This window comes from Fundulus heteroclitus, chromosome 21 (assembly GCF_011125445.2).
Source record: "Fundulus heteroclitus isolate FHET01 chromosome 21, MU-UCD_Fhet_4.1, whole genome shotgun sequence".
In the NCBI taxonomy this organism is placed as follows: domain Eukaryota; kingdom Metazoa; phylum Chordata; class Actinopteri; order Cyprinodontiformes; family Fundulidae; genus Fundulus; species Fundulus heteroclitus.
In genome coordinates this window covers 5,224,398-5,238,629 of record NC_046381.1, presented here as the reverse complement: position 1 = coordinate 5,238,629, position 14,232 = coordinate 5,224,398, and the positions used below count along the sequence as shown (strand labels likewise).

Here is a 14,232-nt window from a genome sequence, read left to right as displayed (position 1 = left end):
TGCCCGCAAAACTGAAGTCACTGGCCGCCATCTTGCTACTCCCTACTCTGACAGAACCCCATAGGATTTGGTTGCAACAACAAGCAGTTTTCTGGCTGTGTGAAAACGTTTCACAGGTAATTTTACAGTCAGTGGATGTACTAACACTATCAACTACTGGGAAATTATGTGCTGAAATATTTTGCATGTTATATATATATATATATATATATATATATATATATATATATATATATATATATATATATATATATATATATATGTTTTTGTATATTGTTATTTATATATATAACATTATATATAATATTATATAACATGCAAAATATTTCAGCACATGACTTTCTCAGTACCTTTTTATCTAGTTAAACTAAATATTTACTACAGCCTTTGTTAAAGGTAAAGCCGCTTGCCAAACTGTTCTGTAAAATCGATCAGACATGCTCTAGATAAAGTTTGTCACCTTTTGAACATGTTTTGTTGATTTTTATTAGTTATTTTTTATACTATTATAAGTGATTGTTGAACCAAGATAGAATCTACAAGCTTTAGTGAGCACAAGGAAGTTTATCAGAGTTCTTAGAATTACTTTAATTTCTATTTGCCCTATTTTTTTTTAATCACACATTTTCAATAATATTCCTCCTTTACGTGCTTGTTCTTGTATGCTGTTGCAAAAAATTGTTTGAGTTCTGCTTAATCTAGAATATGGCAACGTAAAACACTTTTGAAGTTGATGGACTTGATTCCTGTGACTCTTCATGTGATCAACCCAAACAGGAAGAAAGCAGAATTAGGGGTTTTCATTCTTCGTTGAGCTTTTTAAAAAATGTAAGTTTGTGAAATCCTGTAAGGGGAAATCCATATTTCACTGCTTAGCTGTGTGTTAGAGAATACAAGTAAATTCCCCTTTTTTAAAGTCAGATAAAGAGAAAACACATTTTATGGCCCATGCATTTAATGACTGTTCAGATTTTTTGAACGAGGAGTTCTGCTGTGAGGTTATAAGTTGTGAATATTTTATCTCAGGGACGATAACAATGTTTGTGTTTGATAAAATAGAGATTAGCTTTCCAGTCAATGATTAATCATAATCTGGGTCAGGTCTCCCAACCATTGCATTTCTGTTTAATAATTCTCTTGCTAGTTTAGTATTTCTGATGAACTGTGGAGATGAAAAGATCCTATAAAAAGCTTAAACATATGGGTTACAGAGTTTTATTTTCTGATGATTTTATACTACACCACTTTTCCATTTCCATTAACTGCTATCTGGGACAGTTTAGTTAAATGAAATATGGCACCAGAAGTGACCTCCTGCCGGTAAATATTACTTATTGGCGTCACATGACCACACTTTCCTTACAGTAAACAGTGAGTTTGTTATTGGACGTTACATTTAATCATTTCACAATAATGTTACTGTTTTACTTTTAGTAGCGCAGTCAAATAAAACAAATCGAAAGGCATTTATTTGAACAGGAGTAAATCATTTATATTTTTTACAGTCCGTTATTGTTTTTAAGTGCCAACTGTTGGCTATCTATAGATTGTTGGGAAAATTCCTCCTTAAAAACAAAAAAATAAGGAATTTGTCTTATTTGAGTTGAATATTTCAGCTAGTTACACATTTCATTGTGTTCTCCAGTAGATTGTGTAGCATTTTATTTAGGATCCCACTAATAAATGAAACCATACTGTTACATTTCTGTGGGTATTCCATTAATAAAGATGTTCAACAGTGAATCAAAGCATTGGATACCCATTTTTAGACCCAACACGGTCACTTTAACATGTGTAAATATAATTTCCAACGGTTCATGAAGGTATCAAGAGGGCAGCCAATCACTAAAAGAGTTTCCATCCCTTGAAGCCTACAGATTGGTGTTGGTTATGCAGGTGTATCTTCGTGCATAAGCCTATAATTAAAGTTAATTTATTAGAGTAATTCAATTTAAAAAGTGAAACTCATAAATAAATCTTGATTTCACGTACCTTTATTGCCGTCAATTTTGGTGTCTGTAGCTAACATTTAATGGAAACCCAACATTTATATTTTTCATAATCTCTCTGCTAATAATCTGCTTCTTTAGTAATGAAATTTTATTTGTGTTTTGTAATAGCTATTTTAATTATGTGATAAACTGAATTTGGGTTTTTCATTGGCTGTAAACCATAATAATCATCCAAATTAACACAAATAAACATTAGCAAACAAACATTGTTGTCTTTTTGAATTCAATACACTTCTTTCTTTTTAACTACAGTAATTTATAAAGATGCGCCTGTGTATTAGCTCTACAGATATGTGCCATTTTTTAAAATCAGCTGCAGAAAGCCGACTCAAGTTTCTCTGTGGTAAAACCGGTTTGCTGTAAAAGTTGATAAAACTGGACCAAGAAATGAAATAAAACCAGAACGGAGGATTACACAGTGAACTTTATTAGGTTAAAACTCTTTGGCTACAGATTGGAAACGGGTGTAACAAATTCCAACTTCCAAAGATGGAAACTAAGAAACAACATCCAATTATTTCAGAGTTAAATATTCAGATTATCTAAAAACAGTTTAACATAATCTCTGGAACAGTCGACTCTGTAGTTATATATATTAATACTAATCTCTGTTAGTAATAAAATACAAAACAAGGATATATTCAGGTGTAATACGATGAGGTGTACTTGATTTGTCAGGGTCTTGTAGTTTAGGATGAAAATAATGTAACATTTAGAAAGCTCTGATAATTTCCTTCAGCAAGCAGCCGATGAAAAACACATAATCTCTGTTTTGGACCTTCTGTGGTAACATTTCAGTAACTTCTTCCATAACACTCTTCATTAATCGTTCAAACCTTCTGATCCTTCATTTAAAAGCACTAACTTCATCCCGTAAGGAGTGATTGCTTAAGTCGTAGCAGCAGCGAAGGGTAAAGAGGTCTTTGGGGGAGTGGAGGGTGTAGCAGAAGGAGGTGTAGCTAAAACACGGCCTTACGTTAAAAAGTTGTTATCTTATCAAAACCCCGAAGCATCTCATGACGTCACCTCAGCTGCATTTGCATCGGTGCGTCTTCAGCGGCTTTTATAGGCCGTTAGAAACACAGAAATCTTGCTGTTGGTAAAAATGTTAAGAGTTAGGGCTAAAAATCTGGGCTAAAAATGGGCGGTAACTATCAGCCGGGTCCTACATGTGAACAAAGAACATAAGAGACACATTTAGGAGTGAATAATAATAATAATAATAATAATAATAACTCCATGACTTCTGCGCCCTCCTGCTCCCTCCTTAATGCCGTACAGGGACTGAGGAAAGTTGGTGTGTTAGACAGAAAAACGTTTGCAGCTTCTAGTGGCAAATGGCCAGCAGGAGGCGCTTGAAGTCACCGCCGCACTCGTCTCTGATGGCGTCCTTCAGAGACACGTCGTACTTCTCCAGGTACATGTCTTTGATCGTCTCCAGGTCGTACTGTTGGGCACAACGTAGGGCAACGATCTGCGTTACGTCTGCTTTGACACAAAAACATTTTACAGCTTTTTGAGTTTTTTTTTTATACTCCAATCAGCTGGTTTTAAACATGTAATAATTCGGTTCTATGTCCCAGAAACCCGATTGTGACCCTCTGACACACCAGGGTGGCGTCTCATCATGGGGAGGCTTTCAGGGTTCCTACAGCATAAGGCAAGTTAAATTCAAGACTTTTTAAGGCTTTTTAATGCCACTTGAAATAAAAAGTTAAGACCAACTTCACGATAAACCAGGTTGCGACAACTTCACCCAAATGTTGATTTTAACATAAAACATTACTTTCTGGCCCAGTAGACATGCTTAAAATTTTGAAAAACATTCCATATAGGAAGAAAGCTAAAAATAAAAAAAACACACAAATAGCAGATATATTTTTAACAACTACTGAACTGAATTCACAAACTGTTTTGTTCCCTACTAAAATAAAACTATAAATCAGTTTTTAAAACCACTACATAACCAGTGCCAACTCTTTTTCGCCGCTATGGTCCAGCCGCAACAGTTTTTATTGGTTCCGCTATCGGGACAGAACCAATAATGGTTACATTGAGCCGTTTGGTAAATTAAAAAAATATCTAATTGTGTCAATTATTTTTCTGTTTGGTAAGGATTACAAAAATAAAATCCTAATTATGACCTGGTAACAATTTTAAGACTTAAGAAAGACTGATTTAACACATTTTAATGCCAATTAAGGCCTTAGTTTTACATTACAGAATTCAATGCCTTTTAAGACTTTTTAAGGATCTGCGGGAACCCTGGGCTTTAGTGACCGAACGTTTTGTCCAATGCAAGTTTTCTACTGCTTATTTGTATTTAAATTTAACACACACTGTGTTGTTAACACTCTGGGTGTTATCAGAAAAGTTTAATACACACCATAACTGGCTAATGACACTGAATCTGGTATTCCTTGCTATTTTCTAAATGTTCAGACCTTGACCCAGGGAATAACTCAGAGCTGATGCTAGAAAATCAACTGATAACTTTGGGTTCAGCAACTCCGACAGCTTTCACCTCAGTCGTTTTATATTTGTGAGTTGTTACTTTGTTTAAGTAGCTTTTTGTGTACTATTTAAAATAAACAATAGATGGACTTTTGAGTTTCTGTTTAAGGAAAAAATTTAAATGCCCAAAAGAAAATCCCTAACTTCTGTGTTTGTACGTTTGTGTCGTGTGTATATATGCCAAGTGCAAACAACACAGGTTAGTTTCTTCAGTGTAAGATTTAAAGTACAGAACCACCATACAGTTATCAGTTAAATATGGTTTTGAAACGTCTCTGAGAAGTCGTTTCAAGTCTGTTGACAGACTTCCTTCGTGATTCCACCAAGTAAAATTTAATACTCTTTCAATAATTTTTTACCTTCAGTTAATCAAGGAACATTTTCACATGTTGATACAAAATGTTTACTCTATGCACTGCGAATAGGGAACAAAAAGTAAGTAAAATTTTCTGGAAATTAGTGTATTTTTCCTTGATTTGAGCAGCTAAAAAACAATATTTGCCAATGGAATAAGAGTTTTGCACTTAAAATAAGAACATTCCATCACCCTTATCTCATTTCAAGTGCAGGATATGTAATTACCTTATTTTAGGGGTAAAAACACTCATTCCACTGGCAAACACTATTATTTAGCTGCTTAAATCAAGGGAAAATATACACATTTTAAGAATTTTTACTTACTTTTAGTTCGCTTTTTGCAATTTATTCACTATAAATGTTTGAGCTATAGCCAAAATTTTATTATCTATATTGTCCAAAAATAACAGGTGGAGATCAACAAACAATGAGAAATGCTTTTTTTTATTTTTATTTTTTATTTCTTTATTTATTTTCAATATTTATTTCTTTATTATTATTATAATTTTTTTATGTATTTTTAAAGAGAAATGCTTTCTGTGCATTGTACTAATGAATTTCCTGGCCTAATCCCAGGTTTTGAATGTTGTTTGGCATTTGAAGCGTGATGGAGGGCTGCTGCAGGGGGACAACAGAAACCAGTCAGGATTCAAACCATGTTGCTGCAAAGCAACAACGCCAACAAAGCCTCATTATCTCACCATTAAAAAAAAATCATCCATTCTTTTAATTTTACTTAAAATAAAACATTTCTTTAGCCAGACCACTAAACCATTTCACCTATCTTTGGTCATGCTGTTAGGGCCCTCCATGTTAAAATGATTTATGTGAATCTAACCTAGCAGAAAACCTTTTTTTCATGCAGACATGTTGACAGAAAGCAGTGGGGGAAAGACATTTTGAATTGAGAAAGCCTCTTGGATGGTTTCATCTTTAGATTAGAAGTCCAGTTGTTTTGTTTTTTAACTTTTTTTTTTTTTGCCTGGGCACCATGAGACCAAACCTGCTCTTTAAAAAATGTGCATCTCTTTAAAGCTTTGGCTCCACCTGCTGGGCATCAGCGTAATTACCTCGGAGCGGCACACGATGATTCTAATCAGGGTGTCTTCATCCGTCCCTGCGCCTTTCATCGCATCGTGCAGACGTCTGGCGAAGTACAGCTGCGGATTCTTAGCCACGCGGACTGTGGGACGAAGAGAGTTTAGGTTTTACCTTTGGGGAAATGTTCTTAATCTTCAAAACCTTCCACCTGGTTCTCACCAAGAGCCTTGTAACATCTTTTCAGGGTCCCGGATGTCTCGCTCTCGATGGCGTCCAGGATCTCTGTTCCCGAGAGCTACGAGTAGAAAGGTATTTGAGTCACAGCTAAAAGAGTATCTTTGTTTTTACGGCCAAGCATCATAAAAATGATCTGAGATTGGGTCAGACGTGTCAAGGCTGAAATGAGAAGCCAGACTCCATTTAGAAACATTTCTGGTGAAATTGTATTAAAAACTGAAAATAAATTAATATTTTCTTGCAGAAAAAAAAATATAGACAGGTAGGTGGATGTGTTTCAATGTACAGAAGTTATTGGCTTAAAAGAAAATGGCTTCTCGCAAGAATTTGCTCAGATCAGCGCAAAAGTTAAGATGCTTAAGGACTTTAAGACACTGTGATAAACGAGGCTTTAGCTATAAATGATCTCGCTACAACACAGAGTGAGGCGGAGGGTGAGAACGTTTCTCCAGAAGCTCACTTCTATCGATCTGTAGCAGGAGTGGCATCTAGGGGGTCAGCTTTGTTAAACGCTGCTGGCCCTTTAACTGGAACTGTCTGCTTTGCTCATGTAAGACTAAAACTATACAGATTATTCGGCAAAGCATCTCATCTCCACCGCGGAGTACAGTAGAGGCCGTATGATCCTGTGGGCCCTGAGCGCGCTTCGCCACACTGCAAAAACGGATCTAAAAATAAGTAAAATGTTCTTAAAGATAGTGTATTTATCCTTGATTTGAGTAGGTAAATAAGATTACCTGCCAATGGAATGAGTATTTTGACCCCTAAAATAAGATAATTAGACATCCTGCACTTGAAATAAGACGATGGAGATGAATTGTTCCTATTTTAAGTGCAAAAATCTCATTCCACTGGCAAATAGTGTTATTTACCTGCTCAAATCCAGAACAAATACACTAATTTTAAGAACATTTTACTTATTTCTAGTTCTGCTTTTGCAGTGCAGCGGAAGAGACGGCGTGACGTTTTCGTTGTGTGGTCAGTGAACACACGATGCTCGTACCTGCTCGTAGATCTTGAAGGTGGCCTGGAGCTGCAGGTAGTTCCTGGTGGCCAGGATGTGGCTGAAGGTGGACTCGTCCGTCCCGAAGCGACCTTCGCCGGCCTGCAGGAGACAAGCGTTGGTTAAGAGCCGACCGGGGTCGGTTGATTTTTATTTTTTTTTTTTTTTTTTAAATCGGGCGGAGGATGAAAGCATCACCTCGAACAGGGCGGTGGCATCTTGCTCCGCCAGGTCCTCGTCCACCTCGTAGCTTTCATCCCTGATTCCCTGTAAGAAGAGCAGCTCTGCGGTGAGATCGTTCTGTCAGACTCGATGACTCTGGCTGGTAATCAGAGGCTGTCTGGACAGAGGCCAGTGTGTGTGTGTGTGTGTGTGTGTGTGTGTGAGGGCTATGAAGGGCCACAGTGAGAGTGAGCTCAGTTTCACTGCAGGGGCTGATGGGAGTTTAGTTACATGAGCAGAGAGGAGAGTCTTACCTGCAGCAGAGCCGTGAGGAGGTTTCTAACTTCCCCGCTGGTATCGCTCTCTATATCTGCCTCCAGATCGCGCTCATGCACTACGATATTAAACGACAGAGTCAAACTATTAGTTTAGCTGCTTTAACAAAACAAAAAAATAATGCTTGAAAAGGAAAAATCAGCTTTCACGCAGTAACGTTTTTATATTGTTTAAAAAAATGCTTTTGCTGTACGAACTCAGATACTGCTCTAATTTTATGAATATATCTAAAAAAAAAAAATAAAAAAAAAAAGAATATCGCAACGGTAGAATTTCAGAAAGTAAACTTGTTGCATAGATTCATTAAATACAGAGTGAGTTGTTTCAAATCAGGATGTCAGAAAATCTGGATGTTACATAAAATCAGGCGGCAGCTCGAGATCCTGGTTTGCACTGAAGAACGCACGTCGTATGTGGCAGATCCGCGTTTGTTTAGTAGCATTGTTTATTTTAGAACGATCCTTTATTTGTCCCTCAGTAGTGAAATTAATTTGTACCATCAGCAAATTCAAGGCAAATTCAAGGCAAATGGAAGCGCACAGCGGCACATTAAAGACAAATAATTCTAATAAAATAAACACACGACTGAAATAAAGGAGCACAGATTAACACTTTTACTGCACGTTATCTTGTTTACTGTTTTGCCAAACAGCAAAGTGACACTTAGATGATATTTTTCTCTAAACGGGCTAAGTTGTCCCTTAACTTAATAGTTTTACCCTAATAACGGAAGTTAAAGTTAATTTTATCCAATTAATAAATCTTATTTTTGGTAATCCTGTTCAGAAAGACTTTTTTAATGCTGGGTAAAATCGTTCTTCCATCCTGACAGTAATAAATACATTATGTATTCAGAAAAAGGAGGTTAAAACATAGATTTCTGTAGGAGCTGCAGGCCTGTAAGAACTACTCAATCTCTCCAGTTCGGTCCGAAAAGCAGAGATTTGTCAGAGTTTCTGTTCTGCTCTCTGTCCATCGAGTTCCTGGTTTATGAGTTATCTATTGGTTGTCCCACATGTCAGTCATTCTGACGTGCTGATGTTACACCAGTCTCCGTGCTCTTTCCTTTATAGCTTCCGCTTGCTGGCTGCGCACTTCTATTGTTTACGTATCCAGTTAGCTTAGCGGTTAGCTTAGCAGTTAGCTTCGGTGTTAGCCGCTCATTTTAGCTCCGCTGCTCTCACAGTAGACTTTGAACATGGCTGAGAGTCGCAAGAAGCGAACCACCTTCATGTTTATGAGAAGAAAAGGAAGGACTCAGTAGAAAGAAAGAAGACCAGAGTGGATCTGGGAGATTTTTAATCCCCTTGAAGAGCAGAAGAGGAGGTAAGACGTCTTGCCCGTGCGCAGTTATTCAGAAAGGGACTTGGGGAAACCTCCGGAAAAATCGTCGACCCTAGCTTTAACCAGGAAAAAGAAAACTTAGGCCTTCAAATAATGTTTCCACAGCATCAAAAATGGCATCTAGTATTTGTCTTAGTATCTGTATTGAATTTGACATTTTATTAATAGCAACTGCTCTGTCTCACACACTACATGACGTCGCCCCAACTGATAATGTAAGTAAATAATGATCTTTTTTCTGATCTAGTATTTAGCTCATGGAAACTGTTAAAGTCGCCACCGCAGGTCATAGCTTACAAAACTGGCCACAAAATTCTCATCGGTGGATTTTTACACAACATATACATTTTCCCGATATACCAACGTAACATTGCATTTAAAAATAGAGCAGCTGGTTAATATCAACCAAAAACTAAACTGAGAGAAGATTTAAATAAGCAGTCAGTACAGAAGCTTGATAAAAAAATAAATGCTTAAAACATGAAAGGATTTAAAGAAATGTTTGACATCAATAATCTGGTCCAACCAGTCATCTACAGAGGAGTAATAAGGAAAGCAGCTCATTTAAACATCCAGATTCAACGTTTCTTGACAAACATTAATGTTCGCTGTAAAGTTTTTTTTAATTTTTCTTACAGTAACACGGCAAAGTCATTTAATTCTGTAAAACAACAATACAGTCAGAGACTGCAGGAGCAAAACAGACTCCCTTATAATTATAATCCTTATAATTAAACTGTAGCGAGACGGGACGATGAAAACAACGGCTCTGCACTCTGTCATTAGACGATTACCACCAACAAGTAACTTTCTGTCTGTCTTCTTCATGCATACAAAGCTCCACCCTAAAAACGAACAAAAAAGCTTTAATCAACGAAGTCGCAATCAATGGATCGGAAGAATTTAGTTACTTTTTAAGGCTGATCAGAGTGCCCTGGACCAGGCTAGCGTTTAACCACGGCCATCAATCAGCTGTCTGCTGTGTTAAAGGGGAAGTTGGAGCAGGATGGGCCTTGACTAAACAAAGTCTGACCCTACAGTACGCCGCGGCTCAGTCTGAATGAGACTAATGTCGCCCGCAATGAGTCACGCTTGCTTATTTCCTTGAGAAGCTCCCGATACAGAAACAGGAAACACTGACAAGCATAGCAGTGGAGGGAAGGTTTAGTGCATTACAGCAACGCACAACTTACCCTGAAAGTAGCATTCCTTAAACATGGCGATGTCCTGTTGGCAGCAAACGACAACACAGACACATTAAAAGAACGTTTTTTTGGGGGTTTTTTTGCAATGTTCTGGTGATTTAGAACATGAGCTGTAATTTTAACGCTTGTAGAGGAAAAATCCTTCACAGCGGGTCTGAAAAACAAACAAATCAGTTAGAGGAGAAACCGCATAACTGTGCACAGCCTTATACTAAGACCGTATGGACAGAACTTTTGATTTAATTTCAACATTCAGTCATCTTGAGGTCGCATCTGACGTCAATTACAGAGAATCTGATTAACCAGGAATAAAATTCAGCTGTTCAAGTTGAATTTTCCTGATTTCCGCTAAATATGCACCGTTCGGCTACAGCCAAAGTTTAACGAGAGGATGCAGAGGTTAAAAAAAAAAAAATCTTCTCCTCACTAAAGTATCATACAGGAGGAAAGTAAAAAAAAAAAACGATAGCAAAAATCTGACATTTCTCCTGAGTTGATGAAAGGAGAAGACAGAAACTCCTGGAGGCCGGCAGCAATCCTCAATGAGCTGCAGGAAACTTTTTTGTTCCCTCTGACGACAAACCTATTAATATCCAGAGCTAAGGAGAAAAGATGCGAGGCAAAAAGGTTTGCCTTTAAAGAACACGTCCAGGTCTACATGAAACCTCCTTTGCACAATAAATCGACCCTTCCAACAAGAGTTGCTGTAAAATCAGAGCTGGCGACCTACAGCGTTGGTGGCGGTGCAGAGGATCTCCACCAGCACGTCCTCGTCGGTTCCCGCTCCCTTCATGGCCTTCCTGAGCTCCTTCACAGCGTAGACGACGGGCGGGTCGAGCATCGCCAGGATGGCGTTCTCAAAGTTCCCCGACAGCTCTTTCTTCAACACATCCACCAGCTCCTTTCGTACAAAAACACAAAACGTTAAGCCTTCAATCTTAACAGAGACATGATGTGGACCCGCTTACTCTAAAGGTTCTCACGTCGTCGTATTTCTCAAAATAAGCCGCCTTGATCTCCTGACGCTGAGCTGCGCTGCGGTTGGCCAGGATGTCAATGATGGCCTGCTCATCGGTTCCTGAAAAAATTAAAAAATAAAAAGACAACAAAAACAACTCAGGAATCACACGCTTTCAGGTTTTTATGCTTAAAACTGTTTTGTTTTTGAAAATGCTGACGTATCGTTAGCTTCCAGTTCACATTTATGTGCTTCTTCATGTCTTCTTCTATCATCTTAAACGCAGAAAAATAAAACATTTAGAACATCTCCAACCTACCGAACCCTTTGCAGGCTTTGCGGATGGCCTTGATGTCTGCCACCACGTCGAAATCCTCGTAGGGGAAAACTGTGGGCTGCAGGGAGATAATCAGGTTGTTGTGCCACAGATGCTGATTGCATCAAACCAATTAGCAGTTCAGCAGAGATCCATAGCGGAGGAGGGGGGAGGGGGTTGTTTTAGGGCTTTGGGTTGATAAATGCAAGGTCAAAAGTCCTAAAACAAAGCTGGTCGGGTGATAAGGGCGGTTTAAGAGGCTGAAAAAGTCTCAAGAAGAGTTGATTTACTTTTTTATTTCAAATTAAAGGCTACAGCCACTGATGTACAGAACAGCTCAGGCTTTCTTGTCTGTACTGAAAATGCAGCGGCTTTTGTTTTTGACCTAAAAATTATATCACAATTAATGTTGTATGTACTATGAATATGAATGAAATAGGAGAAATTATGACTAAGAAGGGTACAGGATGAGTGTGAAAACCTGTTTTCAGTATTTGGGTGAAAAAATGGCTTTGCGTATGTCATAAGGAACAGTTATAAATCCAATGAATTAACTAATTGGAAAATTTAAAGTCTCAGTTTTAAGTTTTGAACTCAAAATCCTTGCATTATCTTATAATTGTGAGTTTGTATCTCAAAATGATGAATTAAAATCTCAGAATCATGACAATTTCTCAGAAATTTTGACTATACTTTATAATAATAACAATAATTAATAATAATAATGACTTTTTCCTCCAAATCATGACTTTTTGTCTTATGACTATAGTTAGAACTGCATATCTAAAAGTTAAACCCTAGAATCCTATAAATATACTTTCGTTTATATTGTATTTCCCATTAATGATTTTTTATTTATTGCTCATAATTTTAGACCCTCATTTTGACTATGTTGTATTACTCTAATTTTATACTTCATAACTATCAGTTTATTTTTCCCTAATTAGGATTCTATACAGCTCATGTTCATGACTATATTTATTAGCTACTTTTGACTTTTAAACCTCATAAGTATGACTTTTATCTCTCTTTTTTATGAATTTAAATCTTATAATTATAGATTTCATTCTCATAACTACTGTTTCATGTATTAATTACAGCTAAACGTCTCGGCTGTGACGTCATACATCCACGTTGACATCAGCTACGATTTATCTGCCAGATTTTCTGTGTTTCTGGAAAAGAGCCGGGGCGCCCTGGCATATAAATCAAACGCCCCCCGTGAGCCAGACCCCCGCCCTTGTAACGGGGCATTCTGCAGAGGAGTGGTCGTTTCCTCTGCGTAAAGCCCGACACGGCGTCCGCCTCACGGTGCCGTTTACCTCTTAAAGAAACATCACATCTTATAAATCAGAAGCAAAACTCTATATTCCCTCAGAGCGACGAGCAGCTTACGCAAGAAAACGTAACGTACACGCCACTGATACCAATATCAGTTGCGTCACGCACTAAAAAAAAAAAAAAAAAAAATCCGGACCGTTCGACTAAAACCGACATAAATGAGACCGTTTTCATGGAGTAAAACACTCCAAACGGCACCTACTTGACAGTTGCCCATTTTTCTTCGGTGTTTATCCGGCGGCAGCGGAGGGTTTTAGGGAGGCAGAGCAGAGGTCCGTCGGCGTCGGTCGGGTTTCTTTTTGGGGAAAACTCGTCCCCTCCCGAGTGTCCGAAGTGCGAGTGGGAAAGAAGTGGGAGCCGGAGCGTGACGTCACCGCGGACCGTTAACCGTTACGTTCCCCACCGACGGTGACGTCGTCCCCGGAACTGTCGAAAAGTAATATAAAATATCTCACAACAGTAAAATTAAGTGATATAGTAATGTAACTATTTCATATGCAGTGGCTCAAAATAAGTGTAATAATTCCCATTTGTTAAAATGTTTTTTTTGTGACACACACACATGAGACAACAGTTATTTCAAAGCATTTTCCACCTACAACATGATGTTCTTACTGCATAATCTAAACAAAAGACTAATTAGCAAACCTCAATGCATCAGAAATCTTTTAAAAGCACTTTTTATCTCAAATCCAGCATTCGTTCAGTAGTAGTCTACAGAGGAGGGACCAGGTCACTGTTTTGCAAGTCCCAAGTAAGTCTCAAGTCTTTATCCTCATTCCCAAGTCAAGTCTCAAGTACGAACTCTCTTTTAGTCTCTTTAATAATATTGGAATACATGTTCAATGTAAATAATAGAGCATGAGTTCTTTTTAAATCACTATTTATTTCAAAATGTGATGAAACCAGTACAACTGACCTTGCAAAGCAGTCAAATTAAACTCAGCTTCCAGAATAGTCCTCCATTGAACTACATTTTCCCAGAATATTCAGTGAAAAGTGCAACAGCAGAACTTCATATTCGGACCCAAACAAAATTACTCCTTGGAGCATTTTTGTCCTTAGCTTTTTTTTTTTTTTACTTTTTCTATTTTTAAAATCTGCTTAATTTGACTGGCTGTGCTGCAGCTCACTCACAAATTATTACAGAATGGGCAAAGAGAGACATGGTCTGCGTTTGTAAATACCGATTGAGTGAAATTAATTAATGGTGTGCACTTTTTAAATGACAGATGTCTTCATCGTTAGGGTAAAATATTTTCAAGCAAACAGGTTCAAGTTCAATTCAAGTCTCCAGTCACTGGTGTTAAAGTCCAAGTCAAGTCACAAGTCTCTGAACACGAGTCCAAGTCATGTGACTTGAGTCCCCACCTCTGGTAGTCTATCAACATATTGCCTCTGAAATA

General features: G+C 37.7%; 1 protein-coding gene across 2 annotated transcripts; it reads right to left on the bottom strand.

Moving 5' to 3' along the window:
• Nucleotides 1-2,418: 2,418 nt before the first annotated feature.
• anxa13 (annexin A13) lies at nucleotides 2,419-13,193 on the bottom strand. Of its 2 annotated transcripts, none has more exons than XM_012876321.3 (12): nucleotides 13,029-13,193; nucleotides 11,489-11,564; nucleotides 11,195-11,289; nucleotides 10,942-11,109; nucleotides 10,200-10,233; nucleotides 7,641-7,720; nucleotides 7,363-7,431; nucleotides 7,165-7,266; nucleotides 6,144-6,219; nucleotides 5,954-6,066; nucleotides 3,266-3,459; nucleotides 2,419-3,232 (listed from the first exon to the last, which is right to left on the bottom strand). In XM_012876321.3, exons 1-11 carry the CDS (start codon nucleotides 13,041-13,043, stop codon nucleotides 3,340-3,342), a joined length of 948 nt encoding a protein of 315 aa, XP_012731775.2. In that variant the 5' UTR covers nucleotides 13,044-13,193; the 3' UTR covers nucleotides 2,419-3,232; nucleotides 3,266-3,339. The 2 variants fall into 2 exon arrangements, with proteins under 2 accessions (XP_012731775.2, XP_012731774.2); XM_012876320.3 differs by having other exon boundaries at nucleotides 10,942-11,112; nucleotides 13,029-13,192.
• Between the last annotated feature and the right edge of the window lie 1,039 nt (nucleotides 13,194-14,232).